The sequence below is a fragment of the Taudactylus pleione genome, unplaced genomic scaffold, assembly GCF_031769625.1.
Source record: "Taudactylus pleione unplaced genomic scaffold, aTauple2 ptg001029l, whole genome shotgun sequence".
Lineage (NCBI taxonomy): Eukaryota > Metazoa > Chordata > Amphibia > Anura > Myobatrachidae > Taudactylus > Taudactylus pleione.
Genome location: NW_028285430.1, coordinates 280,496 through 303,471, shown reverse-complemented (window position 1 = coordinate 303,471; position 22,976 = coordinate 280,496). Strand labels below are relative to the sequence as shown.

At 43.5% G+C, this 22,976-nt stretch overlaps 1 protein-coding gene across 3 annotated transcripts in view; it reads left to right on the top strand.

The window, feature by feature from the left end:
- Positions 1-13,989, top strand: part of ATG16L1 (autophagy related 16 like 1) — a 72,926-nt gene extending 58,937 nt beyond the window's left edge. For all 3 annotated transcript variants that reach the window (XM_088461231.1, XM_088461230.1, XM_088461229.1), the window contains 3 exons: positions 6,850-6,897; positions 9,765-9,866; positions 10,527-13,989. In XM_088461231.1, the coding sequence (XP_088317357.1) occupies positions 6,850-6,897; positions 9,765-9,866; positions 10,527-10,620 (244 nt within the window). In that variant the 3' untranslated portion in view covers positions 10,621-13,989. The remainder of the gene's footprint in view (positions 1-6,849; positions 6,898-9,764; positions 9,867-10,526) is intronic.
- Positions 13,990-22,976: the final 8,987 nt, after the last annotated feature.

Sequence of the window (22,976 nt, the reverse complement as noted above, 5' to 3'; positions counted from 1 at the left end):
AAGTATTTATGCTGGACACATGTGGAGCGATCCTGATGAGTGACAGGAGCAATTTTCAGTTTCCCCATGTCTGACTGTTTAGCCCCAGCTATATGGGGTCAGTTCATATGGGCACCCAATAACAGACTACCAGCAGTCATCTGATGCTGAATGGATTTACGGGCAGGCCTGTAAACTATCAAATATTTGTCACATGTCGATCATACAAGGGGTTTTGCTGGTCTGCGTTTCACTTTGCATATTAAACGTCTAGCGAAGCTAAAAAGTTTTAATAATGGAATGAGCGCCTGAGTCTGAGTTGCACACAGGTCTGAATGCCGCTGCTTATAGTGAGTTTTAGCAATCTGTTTATGCAATGTAGCGAACATAAGCATCTGGGCAGTGCTGAGTTGGACGCATCTCAGATGCTTCTCTTTGCCCGTGAATTGGACGTCTCTGGGGGTTCGCAAGAATAACACCATATTCTGTGACCGTCATATGTCTGTTTCTGAAGGATGTCTTGCACCTAGCATGGGGTAGGTTTTAGTGCCAAGACTAGTGGATTGCTGTGCTAAGGAACGGAAAAAGTGAGGGCAGTGCAGTCGCAGAGATCTGTACAAATTAGAATACATTTTGTCCACTAGGGAACACTGGAGCTCAAGACACTGGGGTATAGACGATGGTTGAGTATAGCCTGGCACTTTAAATAATCTAAAAGTGTGAATGGCTCCTCCCCCTCTATGTCCCATCAGCCACAGTTGTAGAAATGTGCCAGAGAGAGCTGGTGCACATTAGGCTGTCTCCAGCCTTTTTTCCTTTTATTTTTTATTTATTTATTTATTTTTTCACAATATTCCATGAGGATAGGCAGAATGCTTACTGTGGCAGTCTGCTGCTACAAGGGAGCCGGCGGGAAGGGCACCACCACGGCTACTGCAAGGACGGTCCTCAGCTGTGACGGACTCGACGAGGACCCACCACGGGGGCGGGGCTTAGTCTCCAGTGTCCATATCATCTCGCTAGGAGAGCTATGAGCCGCTAACAGAACAGCCTCCTCCTCAGTTCTGGCGTGTCTTCACTCTGAGCATCGCCATTTTAACTGCACGGCCACTCTCCAGTCAGCTCCTATCCTTACTACAGGATCAGCTGTGCCTGTCTGCATTGGAGCCTCTCAGACATTCAAACTGCTGCACTACTCAGTTGAATACAGAGTCGGTCCATACAGGAGCCTGTGAGTTCCTTTAGGTTGTAGGGAGCATTCATATTGATATATTCTGCTCCTCCACTATTGCTCTCTCTCTCCTATCATCTGCAGTTGTGTGGCTGTTGTTCTTAGAGGCTGGTCTGTTTGGTTCTGAGTCAGTCTATAAGTATGTGTGTATACCATGGCAGCTAAGGCAGCAGATAAATGTACTTCTCAGAAGCTGTTTGCATGCTCTAAATGCAAGAAGAAATTTGCGCATACTTGCTCAGAAGGTTCCTCACTGTGTGAGGCTTGTGAGTCAGAGGGTTCTGTTGTAGCTGGGCAATCTAACCAGAATGTTACACCCTCCTGGATAAACAGGCTGACAGGTGTTATGGCTGATTTAACCTCTGAGTTAGTGGCTTATCGTAGAGAACGGGAAGCTGTCAGGGACGGTCCCAGTACGTCTCACTCCTCTTCCTTAGCTAACGAACCAGCTTGGGCTCAGGAATTATCCCATTCTGTGGATAGTTTAGTCCAATTAATGGGTTCCGCATCTAATATTCTAAGAGGGCGTGGTAAGTCAGCCTGCTAGAAAAAGGGCATTTTCAGCTTTTCTTCAGTCATCGGAGGAGTCTGACTCTGATCACTCGTCCCAGGAGGAGGAGGCTGAAATGCTGGAGGATTCAGGAAGATTTCTCACAGGTACCCGAGGCGGCTGCATAGGGTATTGAAGCTCTTATCCTGGTGGTTTGGGAGGTCCTCCATATTTCGTATTCGGAAATTCCGGAATCGCTGGATTCCTCATTGTTCAGTAAGAAACAAAAGTTAACTGTCACTTTTCCTACTTCTCTCCAGTTAGATGAGCAACTGGAGGCAGCCTGGAAACACCCAGATAGAGGAAAATGCCTGCGGAGAAGAAACTTCCTCTCTCCCATTCCCATAGATAACAGAAGCAAATTGATTACTCCTCCGCCTGTGGATTCCTCAGTCTCTTGTCTATCGAAGAAAACTACGCTGCCAGAAAACTAAGCTACGACCTTGGAGGAAGACTCTGAGCGTAAATTGGAGACTACTCTCAAGTCCATCTATATTGCTGCTGGTGTTCTATTTAGATTGTCCTTGGTCGGCTCCTGGGTTAACAAGGCAGTAGAGAAATGGGCTGCACAATTGAGGTCTTATACTCCGTGAGCAGATATTATATCTAGCCGAACTTATTCAAGAATCTGCTGTTTATCTGGGTGAGCCTTGAGAGATATTGGGCAGGTAGGCTCCAGAATCTTTGCTTCAGTGGTGGCAGCCTGCTGAACCCTGTGGCTTCGCACATGGCAGACGGACGCCGAGTCAAAGCACGCTTTAAGACCTCCCGTTTACAGAAGATATCCTATTGGGTCTGGAGTTGGACAAGTGGTTTTCTCTGACCGTGGGCGGCAAGAGTACCTTTTTGCCTTCCTCAGCAGTGACTCCGAATCGCTGCTTTAAAGGACCTTTTCATTTCTTTCGGGTCCCCGCTGGGTTTCAAGGCAGACCAAGAGGTGCGTCCTCTACAGTTCGAGGACGTCATTCCAGGGGATGCCAGGCTTCAAGTTCTCGTCGTCCGGACCCCAAGCCAGCAGACAAACAAGTGGCATCCTTTCCACATGGGGGATCTCAAGGTGGGTGTACGCCTTCTGCGGTTCACGAAAGTTTGGTTTCAGACTCGTTTCGACACTTGGGTTTGAAATCTTGTGTCCCACGGTTACAAGACAGTTAGTTTGCTTTTTCTTCTCCAATTTGCTTTTTCACAACAGGGTTTCCATTCGATTCCCCAAAGGACTCAGGAATTCTACTCCAATCTGTTTGTTGTTCCAAAGCCGGATGGGTCAGTTAGGCCCATTTTAAATCTCATATCTTTGAATCTCTACCTATCCTTTTCACAGATTCAAAATGGAATCCCTTCATTTGGTCATTGCAGGGTTGGAAGCGGCATAAATACATGGTATCCCTGGACTTCAAGGATGCGTACCTACACATTTCGATCTGGAGACCACACCAAGCATTCCTCTGGTTTGCCATCAAGGAGTCTCATTTTCAGTTTCAAGTCCTGCCTGTTGGCTCCCAGGGTCTTCACCAAGGTGATGTCGGTGATGATCGCTCATCTTCGGGCACATGAAAGTGAACATTGTCCCTTATCTGGACTACCTGCTTATCAAGGCTACGTCAGTGGAAAGACTTCTGAAACAGGTGTCGCTTACTCATCAAATCCTCATTCAGCACGGCTGTGTTGTCAACTTCCAAAAGTCTCAGCTAGTGCCGTCTCAGCGTCTTCAGTTCCTGGGGATGATACTGGACACTTCCCTACAACAAGTGTTCCTTCCCCTGGACAAGGCTCAAGCAATTCAGGAATTGGTCCGCTTGGTGCTCAAGCCAAGGTGTGTGTCTGTACACCTTTGCATCCACCTTCTCGGGAAGATGGTGGCCTCATTCAAAGCCATCCAGTTCAGCAAATTTAATTCCAGGCCATTCCAGTTGGACCATCTGTTTGAATGGTCAGGTTCACATCTTCAGATGCACAGTCTACTGAGACTATCCCTGCATTTCTTTGATCTGGTGGCTCCGGATGGACCACGTTTTGGCTTGTCGCCGATTCGACATCTGGAACTTGATTCTACGAACTATGGACGACAGTCTTCGCGGAGGCGGAGCAGTGGTCCTAGACAACCAGTTCCAGGGGTGTGGGTCTCGCCAGGCAACGCATGCTGATCAGTGTTCTCGAACTCGGGACAGTTTACAACGCTCTGTTAGCGGCAGCTCCCCTTCTGCTGGGATTGACCGTTCGGGTGCAATCAGACGTCACAGAAGTGACGTACATCAACCAGCAGGGGGGATGCGCAGTCACATGGCGATGCGTGAGGCCAGCCGCATCTTACAAGTGGGCACAAATGCAGGTTGAGGCCATCTCCGCAGTTTTCATCCCAGGATTGGACAACTAGGAAACGGATTATCTCAGTCGTCAGGATTTTCATCCCGGGAATGGGCTCTGCATCCGTCGTTGGGGCAGGCCGCAGATAGATCTCATGGCCTCCAGGAACAATCGTCAGTTGCCTCTTTACTGCTTAAGGACCAGGGACCCAGAGGCCGTCAGGGCAGATGCATTGATGATCCTGAGGCTGTACAGCCTAATGTACCGGTTCCTGCCATTTGCTCTCCTACCACGAGTACACAAGTGCGAGTCCTGGCGGTGCAGGACTGGCCCCGTCGGGCTTGGTACTCGGATCTCCTCCTTCTGACAGACGATCCATGGCCACTTCCGCTGAGATCGTATTTTCTTCAGCATGGTCCGCTCTTGTACCTCGACTTACATCTGCTACGTTTAACGGCGTGGTTGTTCAAACCACCATCTTAAGAAGACATGGTATTCCTTGAACTGTGATTCCTTGGACTGTGATTCCTACTATTCTCAAGGCTCGGAAGCTGGTTATATCTTCCCGTTGCCATCATTTTTTTAAATCCTATGTGGCGTGGTTTGAGGGGTGTGGTTCGTCCACCTCTTTATTCTCTTTACCTCGTCTTCACCTTTTCCTTCAAAGGGGCCTAGATCCTGGACTTCGCTTAGGCTCGCTGAAGGTGCAGGTTTCTGCCTTTTTATGTATTTTTCAGTGTTTGGCCCTGCTTTCAGAGGTTCAAACTTCTCTTCAGGAGGTGCTGCGTGTCCAGCCTCCGTTTTTTCAACCTCGTCTTTTCTTCAGCCAACAGTGTTTGCACCCTTGGATGAGGTGGACTTAAAATATCTGACCTCAAAATTGATCCTTTTGTTGGCCCTGGTTTCGGCCAGGCGTCTGTCAGAGCATGGGGCTTTATCCTGTAGCTCTCCCTATCTTTTTTGGGGGGTTTTCCCATGAGGACCGGGCTGAACTTCGTACTTGCCATCCTTTTTGCCGAAGGTGGTAACCGCTTTCCACATCAATTAGCCGATAGTTGTCCCGGCTCTGGATTCATCTGGGGCTTTGCACTCTCAAGATGCGTTGAGGGCCCTACGTATCTATGTGGCCCGTACAGCGGGATTACGCATATCATCTGAAGCTCTTTTTGTACTCTCTGATGTGGCCTGGCGGGGATGGCCTGCGTCTAAACAGACTTTGGCTAGATGGATCCGTCTAACTATTCAGCAAGCTTATGTTGCCAATGCTTGGCCTCCGCCTATATCCTTTTCGGCGTACTTTTTGGGCTGCGCGCAGTGGTGCTTCTGCGTCTCAACTTTGCTGTGCTGCTACATGGACTTCTCTGCACACTTTTGTTTGTTTTATAGGTTTGATACCCTTTGTGGCTTCTGATTCAAGTTTTGGCCACAGGGTGTTGCAGTTTTCTCAGCACTTTACCACCCGGGAGGTCAGCTTTGTGATGTCCCCAGTGTCTTAAGCTCCAGTGTCCCCTAGTGGATGAAGGAGAAAACAGGATTTTGGTACTTTCCCCGATTCCACAGGGAACATTGGACACCCACCCAGCCCTGCTTACCTACTTCACGGTTATTCCATTAGACTAGTTCTGCTCCAGTTCTGTTGTTTGTTTGTGTGACTGCATGCGTTGCCTGCAGTGTGGTGTTCTGTTTCCTCCGGTGGGCTGTTCCATTCGGGGGTGTTCTCCTTTTCTTTCTATCTCTTCTCCGTCTTCTCACAGGCTCAGTTTCCTTAACTAGGGCTGATGGGGGCATAGAGGGGGAGGAGCCAGTCATACTTTTAGATTATTTAAAGTGCCAGGCTTTACTCAATCACCATCTATACCACAGTGTCTTGAGCTCCAGTGTCCCCTGTGGCATATGAGAAATGGATTTACCGGTAAGTACCAAAATCCTGTTATCTGGGCTAATTTCAAATCCTTTCCAGTATGGACTCCTGGAATTCTGAAAACTATGTGGCATTTTATGACCGTACAAACTTTATGCTTCTAAATATAGTATAGAAGCATTTGTACAATGTTACAAAGTAACATTTGTACGGTGTTACAAAGTAAAATTATAGTGTAATATTTATCTAACTCTTTATTATATGAACGTGCTGTGTTTCTACAGCATTAGAAGATGGTTTCAGTTGATATCATCTCATGCTTATTTTAGACTTCTACTCACTGGCATTTTTGTTTGTGTTTAAAAGTGCGGGTTTAAATGCCAATAAAATGGCATGTCTACCACAATTTGACCTGCAGTTGTTAACTTGCGTTTTTACTTGTGTTCAGGAGGTCGGTGGATTTCTATTTTGACCTAAATTCCTTAAACTTGTATTGAACACAATTCAAGCGTTTTCCCCTGAAATCAACTTCAATGCCAAAATATGTGCCCCAAAACCGTGCCTTCATCTAATTACAAAATATCTTAATTTCTGTCAAATTATCTAGTGCATCCCTGCTGGGGATAGTAAAAATGATCTGATCGAGCTGAAATTTTGCACACCAGTTACTATTATGGACCCACAATTTCTCCACACTGTTGGAATTTCAAACTCAGAATTTAGGTTTTTTCGACCCACCCTAGTGGGTATGTGGCCTTGGTTAATTTGAATTTAGTCTGTCCTCACTGTAGGGCATGTAATGAGCTATATTTTATTTTTGGTGCACTATTGTGTTGACTTTGTGTGCAGTATATTGATACATGTAAGAATGCATAACATTTTATTCCACTTCTAACAACAAAAACTGTTTCCTTTTGTCATTAGCGCTCAGGGATTCAAGTGTGGATCAGATTGGACTAGAGTAATATTTAGGTAAGTTTTACAAACAACTAACAATAGAGAAGTCACACTTTTTTTTTTTGTCAGTGTACTGGATTTTGATGAAAATATATGCGGAAATTGGTTTGTTAAAAATTATAATATTGCAAATTATACACTTTTAATTTCATTGATCAATGTGAATTTCTACAATAACACTGATACTCTGATCGTTTGATCGGCTTACTCAGATGGCCGAAGTTGATCCGATCCTGCATCCAGAGACACGCAGCATTGGATCGGAGATGCCGGCAGGAGGTGTCTTTTTCCTTCAGATGCCTTCTATAGACATTAGCATGTTTTTGCACAGCAGATGCATTCAAAGACACATCTGCTGTGCCAAGCCTACAACTCTGAATCAGGCCGTGTGTGTGTGTGTGTGTGTGTGTGTGTGTGTGTGTGTGTGTGTGTGTGTGTGTGTAAACAACAGATTCTGAGTACAACACTTTGCGATTGATGTGCAGAATGGTTGCAGGTACCATGATTGCACAACATTATCAGGGGTATTCAATATAGGTGCGATAACATCGTTTTTGCGTTAATATCGCAATTATGACGTCATTATCGCAGTTTTACTTTTACACCCTATTCAATTTCAAAGACTTATCGCAGTTTTGACATGTCTTTGATAAAAAACGGTGATAACTTTTCACCATTGAATAGGTGTCGAAAAAAAGTGCAGAATTGGGGTTTAGGGGTGCAGGCTTAAAAAAAATAGCTTGCACCCCTGAGAATGACATTTAAAAAAGAACTGTCAAAAAAAGTAAAAAAATAAATGAATAGGGACACCCCAAAAAAATTATTTATAAATTGGGGTGCACAAAAAAAAAATGGGAAAAAATTGTTAAACAATAGGGAAATAGGTTCAGGGCTATTCTGCAAGTATGCGGCAGGTGTTTTCTAGAATAGAATTATAGAGGCAGGTGCACAAATGCAGAATTTAAAAAAAAATACTTTAGGGACACCAAAATATGCTAGTACCCATTTTCATGTACCCCAAATTTGATGGGACCACTTAAAAAAACGAAAAAAAAAACCTAAGTGCTCTTCTGCATCACTTCTTCAATGACGGGAAAAAAACACTTGCTGCTGCTATTTAAATCCCCGACTTTCAATTAAAGGCTAAAACAGGGGTACCCATAGTGTTCCCCCATGTTTTTACAACTTTAGGGGGGGTCTTACAATTATTTTAAGGAAAAATTCGTAACTTTACGCAAATCCAACGTCGGAGTTTCCCGTTTTCGTTAATTTTATATTGAGTACGGGGATAAGCGGGAGCGCGCACCAGACTTTAACGCTGGAAAAAACTCCGATATGAAACGTTAACTTCGACAGTGAAGTTAACGTTTCATATTGAATACCCCTCAAAGTGTAGTATGTCCCCCGCCTAACCCTAACATGGTGTGTCGATATTTTGGCAGTGTCAACATTGTGGTGTCGATAAACTGACTGCTTACCAGGAAAAGTGCTAAGGCCATAAGTGCGATGGGATAGAAGTATTATAGCGGTATGCATCGTCCCACTATAACTCTTCCTGCTTCGCCCCTTTACCAAGGCGAAGTAGGAAGCACCACTGATGAGAAATATTAACATCTCATCTGCCGGAGTGGGGGCTTAGTGTTAATGCGCCGTGTCTCCCTTCCCAGCCAGCTCCAATGGGAATGCGCGGGTTCTTGCAAGCATTGCAGGATCTCACATGCAGCCCAGAGCTGGCTGCCTGCTGCGGTGATAGGGCAATGACAGCTGTCGATAGCGGCAGTGGTTGGAATGGTCAGTGCCACTGAGCGTTCATACAATGTCCTGCACATTGGCGCTGCTGTCTTGTAGAGAGAAGCGCCGATAATTACAGGGGTGCATAGCTCTTTTGTCATTTAACACCTAACCTCGCAATAATACATAGGGTAGAAGCTGTATCAGCGCACATAACGGCATGTGGAAGATTAGACATGAGAAGTCATTTAATTTCAGGAATAAAAGTTCAGTATAATTGTACATTTTGAAATATTTGGGTTAACCTGTACAAGCATCAAAACAATGTTTCAACTCTTTAACAATGCTGATGAAAAGTTTGTAATCATAATGTAGTCAGGTAATGCGGAGACTGGCAGATAGACAAGCTCTTAAAATTGGAACACCGTTGTTTTGTTTTCTAATTATTAGGGCAGACGGGAGCAGATGTACTAACATATTACAAGTGCCGTCTCGTCCATTTTGAGTTTTATGAAGAGAAAGAGGAAGCGGCTACATAAGTCAGGAGCATTGTCTAGTGGAGATAAATAGGAGTATTGCCAGCATGTGACTAACACTGATTAATTAGCTGATGGATGGGTTTAGAAATATGCGTTAGAGGAAACTCCACTGTGCAGGGTTGTGCTAAACAGATCCTCAACACAGTTGTTCATTTAGGAGCTCATTTAAGAGTAATCTTGTAACATTTCATTTGCCAATACAATTTTGTTGTGCATGGACGTCCACTGAGCATGGCTCATTCAAGGCTTGTGCTCCACACATATCGCATATAAGGATCAACTCTATAACCTATTCTTTATTTAAAGCACTTGTACACTTTAAGCCCAACCTGCAAACTACAACCTGCCTCCTTTCCATGATGTAAATAGTTTGCACCCCACCACCACATTCAAGCGCTGCCATGTTAAGCTGTGAGCTTGCGAGGCACAGTGATTTGCTAATTTTTTGATGCAGCGTAATCTTCTTGATTAGGGTGTCCTCCACTGCCATAAGCTCCAGGGCAAGCTGGCTCTGTGAGTCCGTAAACAGAGGCAGATTTTAGTAAGGGGGTTCATTTTATCAATCTGTATACAGAGTCAAATGTGCCTAACCGCTATATCATGTGCATTCAGCCCTGATGGTAGTTATGTGGCAGCTGGCTCAGCGGAGGGGACTCTCTATTTCTGGAATGTGTTGACTGGGAAGGTGGAGAAAATTCTTGGCAAGCAGCACAGGTAAGACAGTAGACCTATTAACTTCAGGATGCAGCAAAAGGAAAAGTTAAGGTTTTGCCCATATCAATGTATAATATTTGTAGCAATCATTTATCTAGTACATTATAGAAGATGATAGCTAAAGTTTACACCTAGGGGTATATTTGAGATGTTGCCCATAGCAACCAATCAGATTCTACTTAACATTTGCACCTTCTAGAACAGGGGGTTCCCAACCACGGTCCGCAAGGCACACTAACAGTCCAGGTTTTAAGGAAAGCCATATTTGAGCACAGGTGTCTTAATTAGTACCTCGGTAACTTTGATTTAACCATCTGAGCTGAAGCATGTATATAACTAAAACCTGGACTGTTAGTGTGCCTTGAGGACTGAGGTTGGGGAAACACTGTTCTAGAAGATAATAGCTAGAATCTGGTTGCTATGGGCAACATCTCCACTTCTACAAAGTCTCACTTTAGTAAATTTACCCTCTAGTGTTCTACCAGAATGTTTTCCAAGTGTCTTTAGTATTGTTGTAAGTATATTGCCCTGATTTAATGGAATCTAACACACAAAGTCTTTGGCTACCAGGCAGTCAAATCTGATTTAGCATATGTTTAATAGATTTTGTTTGTAAGTGGTATTTGAAGTTTGTGCTACTCAGCCTCTTCTTCCTTACAGTTCCTCTATTAATGCCGTTGCCTGGTCTCCCTCTGGTGCCTACGTGGTCAGCGTGGACAAAGGAAGCAAAGGAGTGTTGTGGTCTGACTTTTGACTACATTCGTGACCAGACCAGACAGTCTACACTGGTGAGAAAGTGTCCCCCAGCTACTCGAGATGTTTCCAATGGGCCTGAGTCCTGCTTAGAACAGCGCTGGATTCTCTACACCAAAGCCAAGTTCAAAAGCTGTGATGTGCAGACAGTGGGATTGTGCACTAAGCCTGCAGGGGGCGCTCATCACTCCTAAATTGCTGTGGAACGAAGAAACTGTTAAGTGCTTTAATATTATAGGACTGAATATATCTTCACTGTTAAGAGCCTACTGTATAGAGATGGTAAAATGAAGACTTGAACCTTTTTTTTTTTTTTAAATCAGTTTAAATGGATCCGCTGGGAAATCTTTCTTCATGTTCTAAGATACGTTCAAAAGTTTTATGTTCCGGTGTGGAGGGTCCTGACGGGTGCAAGCAGCTTCTGGACTTGCTAACAAGCAAATAATCTGTTATACCAAACATCCTGAACAGTTGGTCGTGATGTGTCACTCATAAGCAAATTAAAATGTTTTAGTGGTATCTTTTTCCCATTTAAAGCTATCTATATATAAAATGCACTTTAAATATGCTTTACTTCTTCTAAATTGCTACTATATGGCTTTCCCATGTAGGAACATTGTTCTATTCATTTGGTGCCGGATAGATCCCCACACGTACTTCAGTAAGTGATGCAATTACCAAAATTAGATTGAACAGTTTCTGGTCTTTCTTCCTCTTGGGATGGAAATTTGGGTGTGGCACATTGCTGCTAAATACATCAAAACTCCACAAATGAAGTGTTTACAGTGTTACATAGGCACATAGCTATTCCATAAATCTACTGGACTTTTCTCATGAATTAAATCAGTCATCATAAGTAGGCCTCATTCCTGAGCACCCTGATTTCTGTACATGCTTAGAAGAGAGCCCCTGTAACCCTTCAGGTGTATCCCTCTCACCTGTCCTCAATCCTGCATTATGGAAATGCTAGTGAAAGAACAGATGTTGCCTAGGTGGTAATAGGTTTTTTGTTTTGGGTTGGGTTTTTTTTTGTGTGGTCAATTCATTCAGAGAAACCCCCACAATAGCTACCAATGCTAAATAACAAGTAATGTATCTTCTCCAAACTGTTTGTTTAACCCCAATTCATTTAGTTTACAATCCATTAAAAAGTTTTGCAATTTAATACCATTTTTCTTTTAATTAAATGTTTTTGATAATCATCGCTCCCAGGTTATTGCTTTACAAAGGGTGTGATCAGACAAACTTACTTAGTTCATTCTTGACTAAATATAGTTTTGGTTGTTATGTATAAAGCTTTCGGCAGTCCTAAAGTTTTAAACTTGCTATTTAGAAGCTATTTTAATATGTAATGAGAAATTATCAACAAATGTATGGTAATGAGATAGGTGAGATGGTTAGGGCAAGTCAAACAAAAGTTAATTTTAATGATCTACTTATGACTTGTGTTAACACTATTAGTTATCTTTTATTTTAATCACTTGGGTGTTTTTAAAAAACATAGGACCACATCAAAACATGTTTGGGTTGATATTCTTCCTTCTCAAGCGGAGATGCACTTCTCTGCTTACTTTCCCTATTGTCAAAACCATGGGGGACAGAGGTCTTTGCACATTCGGGGTAAAACCACATTAATAACTCATACTGCAAGCAGTATGTAGTGCTGTTTGGGAGACGCACAGACTAGATGACATGTAGGAAAATATGAGATGTGTGTGAGTTTTATCGTGTCCAAGTAGGTTATCAGTGTGGTGGTTTGAAAGTAACCTGTGGTACATTTAGTTGTATGATACAGCAGGGAGTATATGATCAAGAAGATATATTAGGATTGTATGTTCACAGTATCCCTCTAGTAAGATATGTAATTATAGGAACAATTTTCAGGCTATTGAACTTAAAGATTTATTTTGACATTTTAGTGAATGTCGATTAGGTTTGTTAAAGGAAATTGTATGTTTAATACTACTAGATCTTCCTAAAATGTGATTGGCCCATACAGGTGAAAATTCTGTTTAATATTGTATACTTTAATTTTTTTTATTTTTTTTTAAAGGAGCACAATTTAAATATTTTAAATCACTCAGACAAAAGTACTTTATCACTTCTTAGGAATACTGTTGTTGTACAAGGGAATTTGGCCACTGCATGGAAGCACCTTCACAATTTAAGAAAAGTTTGGTTTACAGGCAAGAATTCACACTGCTTAGCGATATTGCAGACCGCAGTAGCTTCAGACTACAATTTCACTGGATTGCTTCTTGCAAGCATATTTGTAATTACAATAAAAAGTATATACTGTCATGATTCACAGCAAGAATACAAATGTTCTAGACCGGACTTTTGTTCTATTTGAGCAGTCCACAAGAAGTACAGGCATATAAAAAGACTTTCAAAGCAAAACATATATTCACTCTGTATTGTGTATGTAGAACCTTGCTTGGGAGAGCAGGCACCAAGAAGCAGTATTTATTGTTTGGTGCTCTTTTGTGTTTTCCCCCTCCGTTTGAACACTGTGCCATAGAAATTATGGAGTAAAAGTTAAATCTAAAATATTTGAACTACTTTCCAACAGATCAAGCTGTTCTTATTATAAGATATTGGATAGGAATGCTGAGTCAGCAAATTAGAAGTGGTCCATCAAGACTTGGATAGTTACAGAGGAGCTATTTATATATGGACACATGAAATGCACCAATTTCATGGCTAGGGATACCCAATCGGCCGTATAAACCAGGACACAGGACATACCCATGCTGCATTATTTCACATGCATGTTCCATGTCTATTTTCTACTGTTCAGGTCTTCTGAATACCTCTAAAGCAAGCATAGCAAAGCAGCATGTTTGTTTATGTCCTGTTTTACATGGATTACCTGGCACTTTAACTTTGAAGATGATTGTATGCTGATAGAGAATTAAGGTTTATATAGTAGTTGATTAAACAAAATGTATGACCCCCACCCATATTTGCCTTTAACTGTGTATAGTGCCACAATCATTTTAATCGGGTTTCGTAAATACAGCTGCCATAAAGCAGCATGAATCTGTAAAACAAAATTCCAAAAAAGCTTATTGGTCAAACTGTACCAGTTTTTATTGAAGTGTTTTTGGCAACTTTAAGGTGATCATATTGTACATTCCTTCACAAGTAAAAGACAGGTCTGTTCCCTATGACCCATGTGTTTGCTGATCGGTAATAGTAGACTAATTCTACACCAATTCATACAGCTGTAGCAATTTCCATTTCTCATAATAACGTATACCCCATTATTGTTATTGGTTCCTCTGTGCCATGCCTGTTGTGTTTTTATTTATTCTGTTCTGCTGGTTTGCACAAGCAACCTTGTAAATAAACTTGATATTATGTCTCGCTTCAGACTACTTACCTTTTCTCTTTAATCTGCTATCTTTTTCTATAAATTCATCAAATATAACTACAAAAAACTAGAAATTTAAAACACTGAGCACAGTAACAACCAAGGTGTATCCATTCTTGTGTGACGTGGGCTCACACCATCAGGGTCCACGTTATGACGATCAGCAAGGTATTGCCCGCATGCAGAGGATGTTCCTTGGGGGATTGTCATGGGACAATGTTTTTTTTTTTTCCCTCTATCATCTATATGGGGGACACTTCTGTAGTACTTACAGCTGGGTTAGAGTCCAGCAGTAGTAGTTTGTCATGGAACCAGTAAAAAACAACTCTGCCACCTCTAATCCCTCCCACCTCCACTGCATCCACAGTTTATTTGTTTAGCAAAAACGTATGGCGAAAGAACATAATGCTATAAACAGAATATCGCAAAAGAAAAAAGGAGCAGTCCAGAGAAACAAGAATATATCACGGAGAGATTGCTGCGTCTCCAGATGGACTTCGAGGAAGTTAGTTTACAGAGAGTACAAAAAATAAAATCCTATTTCCTGTATCATCAATTGGGGAGGGGCATCAAGCAGAGAAGCCTGGAATCGAACCAAGGACCTTTAGATCATCAGTCTAACGCTCTCTCCCAACAGAGCTTGCTGTAGTAGTTCAATGTATGGCAAAGGTCACTCTTTGGGCTTAATATAATTAGATCTAAAGATGAAAGATGAAATTGCTGCTCAATATTTTACTGTTTGCCCATCATCATATCTCTTCCATTGCTAAACTTCTTTCTCTCATTGCCCCTTCATATCGCCCTAATACCACCATTGTATCCTTCCCATTGCCACCCTCTTCTCATAACTATCTACACAGACCCCTCTCATAGCTACCCTCACTGCGTCTCTGCACCCCCTCACCTTTTGGCAGGTGTTCTGCTGCCGCTCTCTGCACACTCTGGCCCTGATTCTTAGCCGGACGCCCTGACAGAGCGCTCGCTCTAAATCAGGGCCGGCCTACTTGTTTTTTAGAGCGGCCTCCTGGCCGCTCGCATAGCTGATGATCAAGACCATCGGGCTTGCGACGAGACCCTTGTGGTAGGGTCTCGTTGCCGCAAGCCCCAGAGAGCTTTCAGCTCTAACAGAGCCGAAAGCTCTCCCACTGATATCACTTGTGATGTCAGTGGGGCCGGCCGCAGACGGTAGGCGTTCCCATGGGAACACCTCCGTCTGGGCAGCCACACCCCTGGCCCGCCCACCAAAGGGGACGTGCTGTCACTCAATATCGACAGCACGCCCCCTTTGGTACGAGACATTGAGCGACGGAGTGCCCTCACTATCCGGGTCTTGCGCATGCGCACAACAGCCTGCCATCGACCCGGTTGCGAGCGCTCTGTTCCTATGCTGCTCAGATAAAAAAAGGTCTGATTCAGTGATGCACAAAAGTCCACCTGCAGTCAGATCTCAGGATTTTTAACAACTGCACACGTGTTGGGACCTGCTTACACAATTTTGAGCAACTACGGACAATTCAATGTCCTACCCATTTCAGTTGCATCTCTACTTGCAGATGAATGGGTGGTAATGGAGCAACAACATATGTAGGCTAAGCGGACCCTGGATGTGTCAAAGGAATTGTTATTCAGATATGTAGTATTTTTGCTTTTTTGCTCTCCCAGTGAAGCAGCGCCTACAGGCAGATTCCAGCCGCTTTTGACACAGGTATGATGGTGGATAAATAAGTAAGGTAACAAGACTCCCTCACTTGTGTAATGTTCTCTAATTCATTTCAATTTCCCGCCAGGCCAGAGCAGGTTGACATTTGCTTCCCCTCATGGCCACTAGACTGCGCCTCATATCAGTCATACTGTCCCAACATCACTTTTAAGATGGTGGTGCTGGCGGAAACATGGTAAAATATTGAGGTTCGTAGTGTGATCAGATTTCTGCGTCTAAAAGGCACATTTGGTGTACGGTGATAACATCATGTCACGGAAACAGGTTTGGGTTTGGTGCACTGCCTTTGATAACGTTAGGACAGACGTTCAAGATTGGCCAAACACGTTCACCACAGATGACAATTTGTGCCACCTTGAAGGTCTGACTCAGTAGGACATTTGAGTTAGTGATATTGCTGACGAACTGAACATCTCAGTGGGTGCTGTGCACAACATCGTTCATGATCAACTGGGGTACAGGGAAAAGTGTTCACGCTCGCTGGGTACTGAAGCAACTCACCGAAGTTCACTAAACCAATGGTATTGAGTCAACTGCACGAGAAACAATCCCATCCTAAGAGGAGGGAGTGCAGCTCCTGCAGCGTATTGTTACAGGAGGTGAAAGGTGGGTGTATCATCCATGGCATGGAAACACAAATCATCCCCACCTTCAAAGAAATTCAACACAACTCCATCAGCAAAGGAGGTCATGGTGACCGTGTTTTGGGACCACAAGGGCATGCTTGTTTATTTCCTCACCAAGGGAGATACTGTGAATGCTATCCGCTATTGTGACACATTGAGCCGGTTACGGAGGGCAATTTGTTGAAAATTAACTGTTGCTGCGAACAGGCATCGTATTTCTGCACGGTAACGCAAGGCCACACTCAGCCAACTGCATGCGTGAGTTTTTACAGTGCTAACCATTGAGAGGTACTGGACCATCCTCCCTACAGCCCTGACCTGGCACCGAGTGATTTCCATCTCTTAGGACCATTGAAGAAGCCCCTGGGTGGAAGGCGATTCCCAACTGATGGTGAAGTACAGCAAGCCGTCATGTTCAGGCGTTTGACGCAGATTTCTTCTATGCCAGGATAGATGCCTTGGTGTACCATCGGAACAAATGCTTAGACAAGTATGGAGACTATGTGGAAAAATAATCTGTACCAAGGCCATACTGTTGATTACACGTAAATGTACGCGTTGAATACGTTTACACAATGAGAGGTCTTGTTACCTTATTTATTGAATCACTCTCATACATGAAGGGGAGAGAACTGCAGTTGCAAACCAGTGTGTGAGCAACTCTGAATAGGTCACAAAAATGCTCTTCTCATTTCATTACCATACATTACAGCCTTGTGCGTGTCGCATAAGAGAGTTTGCTCCTGATTTCAGTGTAAATTTATGTCCATAGGTGAGTATTGAATAATCTGATCGTTTAGCCTCCATAGAAAGCGCCTTTGCCTAAATCGTGGGTCTGCAATGTCTGCGAAAACTAGTTCATGACCAGACCATGCTTTGGGAAGTATTTAAACAAATCATTCTGGCCCGACATAGTACTGAGAAAAATCATGTTGATTATATTATGGGCATAATGTATTGGAGAGTAATAAGTGTAGTCTCTCGAAGTGGGTTATTTATGCGGCCTACGGCAAGCCCTTTTCTGTGAAGAGGTTAGGGGAGGTATAGACTGATCCTGGTGGCTGTATTGTGGGGTAATAATGCACGAAAAAGTTATAGACAATGCTACTCTAAAATTCTACCCAAAGATAATGTGAGATGACTATTGGATGGCTTATAAATAAAATACATTTATTATAATTCAAACATTAAACAACTGGCGCTAACATCATGCATATTAAATAAGCTCATAGGAGTATGATTTAAATAATCAGTCAGGGCTCCCAATGTAATCACAACTCATGGTGATATTATAGAGTATAGACAAACTGACCATAATGATAATGTCCAGGTTGGGATGTATCAAGCTTCGCATTTTAAATGCGATACATCCCGCCACTTAACGCATGCATAGCAACTTAATTCAGTATGCATGTAGTTTTGCGATTAAAACCGGTACACACAGCTGTCCTTTGCGGTATGAGGACTAACGGGTTTATGACCCGTTAGTCCTTCTGAGCATATGTAGGCCACGGGGGACCCTAGAAGGAATCTGATCCCTATCGAGGAATGATGCAAAAATAAACCCAGAGGGTTCTATTTGACAGTGCCATCTAGATATGGTGTTGCCTATTAGGTACACTGGTCACTTTCTGGAACTTGAAACATATAGGGAGAGCAGTCAGACCTCAGAAAACAGCAGTATTTGGAGGTTTGATTACTTTTCTTTGAAAGTACATCCCGTCCCCAGTGTGATAGAAAGGAAACCTGCTCAAGGTCCAGTCATTAGCAGACAAGGGGGAGAATTGAATTCAAGGCGATGGTGAATAGCCCCGGGAGGGAGCTCCCGAAGTTGTGCAATTTAATGTGGTGTTTGGGCGGGCTAAGGATTTCTTCTCGCAAACCCCCTTGGGATGCGAGGAGAAATCCGACAAAAGTGCCAGCCGCAATGTTTTCCTGCTTAGCTTGGCGCTAACAGCCGCGTGCCCGGCACTTTACTCAGAGAATGCCGGATTCTCGTGCCTAAACATCCAGGTTAAGTCGCAAGCATCGGCATTCTCAGACTTAACGCGCTGAATTGAATAGCTCTGGGTGCTCCCTCCCAATGCTATTGAATTCGCATTGAATTGAATTCCCCCCAAAGTGTTACCAGAGATGATGGAAAGATGGATTTATGCAAGGTCTCGCAGATAATGCAGGGATGATTGAGGTGTCCTTGGGATAAATAGAATGCTGCAGTGGTCTGGTCCTGGGTAATAGAACTATAATGATATAACACCCTTCTGGAATGTGGACAGAATAAATAGCATGAAAAGAGGAAAGGATGCAATGTAATGGGGATGACCCGCAAAGTGGGTCTACTGAGGCAAACTATATCATTTGCTACAATCATTTGGAACAGGGTCGAGTAGAATTTTATCATTTTGGGTTTTTTTTATATCTCCACGCCTTTGTTTATGCAGATGCCAAATGCAATGTAACTATTCCTCTCCACGTGTACTCACACTATACAGGCAGGACAACAGAGCACAGAATGGTGATTACACACAGGTACAGGAACAAAAGCACATTGCTCCATTTATTACAGTGGATGGTGGTACATGGATGGGAAAAAATAATAAAAGCACTGTATTCATCATACCATGTCAGCTATGTGAGCTTTCCCTGTGTACTGTATATCAGTTTTCTGACTGTCTCTTCTATTCGCTCTTGAAAAAAACATGGTAGAATGTTTTTCCTAATTAAAGGCAAGCTGAGAAAGCTGGTCCATCGAATGTGTAGTTTTTTCTTTAACATTATTAATCTACATGTGACTTTTATCCACGATGCATGCTGGAAAATAAATGCTGATCACCTATATTCAGAGTGAGCAGCTGCGTCCATCAACTTGTGTAAGTAGCCATCATCACGATCAGTGTGGATTGGCATGAGCCCCATCTGTAATGGAAGAGATGCGTCTGAATTCACCTCTGAATAGTGTGCAGTTCCGTCTACACGTTCATGGTACACTTAAGTGCGATCGCCCAGTTACACCCACTCAACCACAAGTGAATATGCGTATGCCTCTGATCCGCTCGTTGTGAGATCCTTCCAGAGAGGGGAGAATCAAACCCTATATGTCTTATACAATTTCAATTTTACCAGGGGGTGGTCAAAAGATACAAATAATCAGTGATTGTGCATAGCTATTTCACCTTTACAACCCTGCACACATTGAGATCACAGACAAAAAGAAAAATAGCTGCACAAGTATATCACACCCGATGAGTAACTATTAGTCATTGGGGCCTATGGGGTATGCAGTCAGAATGCTGACACCAAAATGTCGATATTCAGATTTTCAGCATGCACAAAGTTGATAACCATTTAATGCCCAGAGTTTCCTGGCCGGCTGGCCTGAGCAAAGTCTCCAGTACAGCACTGTTGTGGGGAAAGAATCTATTGGCCCAAAAGGGTTCCAAATATGAGATCTCAATAGTATGACATGTAGGAGATATTTTTACAATATCATGATTAGACTAGCTCCCTTTTAGATATGTTATATTTTCCTTGCTGTTGCTTGCTGCATGTTCAGATACATTGATCCAATTCTGAGTCGTACACATTGCACCAACTTTTCCGTTCTGGTGCTGTACCCTGCATACTTTACTGCTCTAATGCGAGAATCTGTGTGTACTAAAAATCAGAGCAACTGTATGTTAAAGCCTATCTCGGCCATTGTTATTACATCTGCAGACATCATCAGTATCTGGACTTGCACCCACCCTATGCTGGGTGCAAAAGATAAGTCTGAAACAGGCATCCCATCACCCTCCTCACACTACGATCGAGCAATGAAGCCGGCCTACACACCCATAACACTCCCATGAGACAGAACAGTTTCATGCGTTTGCTAGCTCACCACCTAGAGACGCCCATTTCTCATAAAGAGTGAACCGTTCACAGGGCCTGGTTCAGCATGGATCGCGAATTGCAACAGAGTACGCAGATCGGCCGATTGTTATGTACTGCGTAAGCACCGCACTGCGATTACGTACACACTGTGGACTCCATCGCAGAGTGAGTGACAGGCCGTGAACGTTTGGGGGGTGGTGATAGGAGTGGTTGCAGAAACGCAGGCGTGCCTGTCCGCCTAAACCCTGTTATATGGGTGTGCATAAATTAGCCACTGTGATTGCCTACGCAGATTGTGTACTCACTGCATGCGACAAGACTTGCAATTTCTGAGACAAGTCAAAGCTGCTGTAATTGTGGTCTGGGGCGCCGAGAGGGGGGGGGAGCGGGTACAGATTACCCGGGCCCGGGCTTTCTGAGGGGCCCGGCGGGGGCCCGGGTCCGGCGCCGCCCCCCCCCCCTCACAGCAGCCCAGCACACAGTGTGTGCTGAGCTGCAGTTGGAGACTGCTCGTGGCTGCTGAGGAGCAGCCACAGCAGTCTCCTATGCCTGTGTGGGGGAGCGATCACACTGATCGCGCCCCGCCTGGCTTTGCGCCGGGCTGAGGGGGCTCAGAGCGTTCCCCCTCCCCAGCGCTTCGCGCCGCTGCAAATCTTTTTTTTTTTCTATCGGCAAGGGGACGTGGCCACGCCTCCCACTATTAGGCCACACCCCCTATTACCGGGGCCCGCCACAGCTCTTGGCGGGCCTGATTGTGGTTGAGGGGCCGATGTTACCGATATATACGCAGGACTGCGAGGTATTACGGATGTCAGAAGGCAGTAGTGGGCGTCTCTATGCTGGCTGAGCGCTGGCAGACATAAGCATATTTTTGCAGGTCCATTGTGTGCAACTACGCAGCTGCAATCCATGCTGAATCAGGCCCATAGTATTGATCTTTGTCAGCAAGCATACATGTAGTACTCAGTTTCTTTATTGATGATTATATATTTATTTCCTACAAGTAATTTTTTCAGTCTGTCTACCATGTCTTATTTCAGTACTTTCCATAAATGGAGCTTATAGTACTGTTGCACAATATGTTTTTACAGGTGAAGGAATTCCTTGAGTACTTTGCAACATTTACATCTACAGTGGAACAGATTTGGGAGACGAGGGCATCCCATAACGTGATGCTAACATCCAAACCCTGTCATACTCTATTCAACCATGTGCTACTACTGCTGCCAAGTGCCCAGCAAATCTTGATAATTACTGTGGGTTGCATATGGGATGCAACCCCACAGACCAATCAAATGCAGACGAAATAAACACATATAAAAAGGTAGAGATACTGACATTGTATTATTCAAAATGGAATGATCCAATCAAATATATGATAATGGTCACATCAAAAATACACATTAAATCAAAAAACAAAAAGAATATGAAAAAGAAAAGAATAAACAAGAAAAAGGGAAATCAGGAGAAGGAGAGTCAGAGGGGAAAGAGGGATTGTACGGGAGAAAAAGAGGGTAACTAAAGGGAACAAGTTATCGTCGTCCAGAGAGGACTACTGTACACCACAATAAAATATATTAGAGTCAAGAAGAAACAGATACAGAATGTAAACCATTAAATTATTGTATAGTGCAGAGTCTTTAAACACCAGCCAAGGGAGCCGGATGGCAGTGAAGTCAGAAGATCTTCCTTTAGCGAAGGATATAATGTCCTCCATATACATATAATAATCTATCCTCTTAAATCAGTCTTTAATGGAAGGAGGGGGGGTAGATTTCCACAAAACAGGAATGACAGCTTTAGCCGCATTGTTTAAATGCCTTAATAAGGAATTATTGTATGGAGGATGATATGTTCAAAAGCCAGAATCCAGGGTCTCTAGGCACCTCTCCTACAACAATTGATTCAGAACACTCAAACACATTCAACCAAATGGGACTAGGGAAGGACAGTCCCACCATATGTGAAGAAGACTGCCCGGAGAAGAATTACATCTCCAGCAATTCTTTAGAAGTACAGGGTGTCTATACGAGCAGGATAGAGCTTTGTAAAGAGTTTCGAGAGTAGCTATACAAGATGAACTAGCAAAGGTGTTAACAAAAACATATCTCCCAATCTATGTCCTGAGCTATATCTCGGAGTTCTTTTTCCCATACTTTTGTGAATAAAGGGGGCAATTTAAACAAGTTTCCAATAATTAATGAATATAATGCGGATATAGTATGAGATGGAGTTTGAGAGGCTGAACATAAAGACTCAAATAAAGTGGGGGTCCTAGTGAGATCAGAAAGCTTGCACGAGGAGGTAATGAAATATCGTACTAGGTGGTATTTCCCAAATTCAGACTGGGATAAGTCCCAAGATTCCTGGAGCTCTGCGAAAGGGCACACCCCTGACGAGCAAACCATCTGACCCAGTCTAAAGCGGCCATTAGTCAGACAGTTTTTAAAGGAAAGTTCATGAGAAATCAGAGTTGCCTGGAAAGGATGTGAGAGGGGAAACAATAGACGAAATATGGAGTAGACGTTGCAGTTTCTTCCAGCAATGTAATGTGGGTGTTCTAGTGGGGTGCGTTACAGTTGGGAGTCTGGGAAGCCAAGGGATAATTTCTATAGCCTGAGCTAGACTGTTTGAAACCCTTTCTCAAGTCCACTCCAGAACCCGATTAAGCATGATAGCATGATAATAACTAGTGATGTGGGGAAGCTGCAAACCACCATCGCGTTTACGACGATATAGAATAGCATGCTTAAAATGTGATG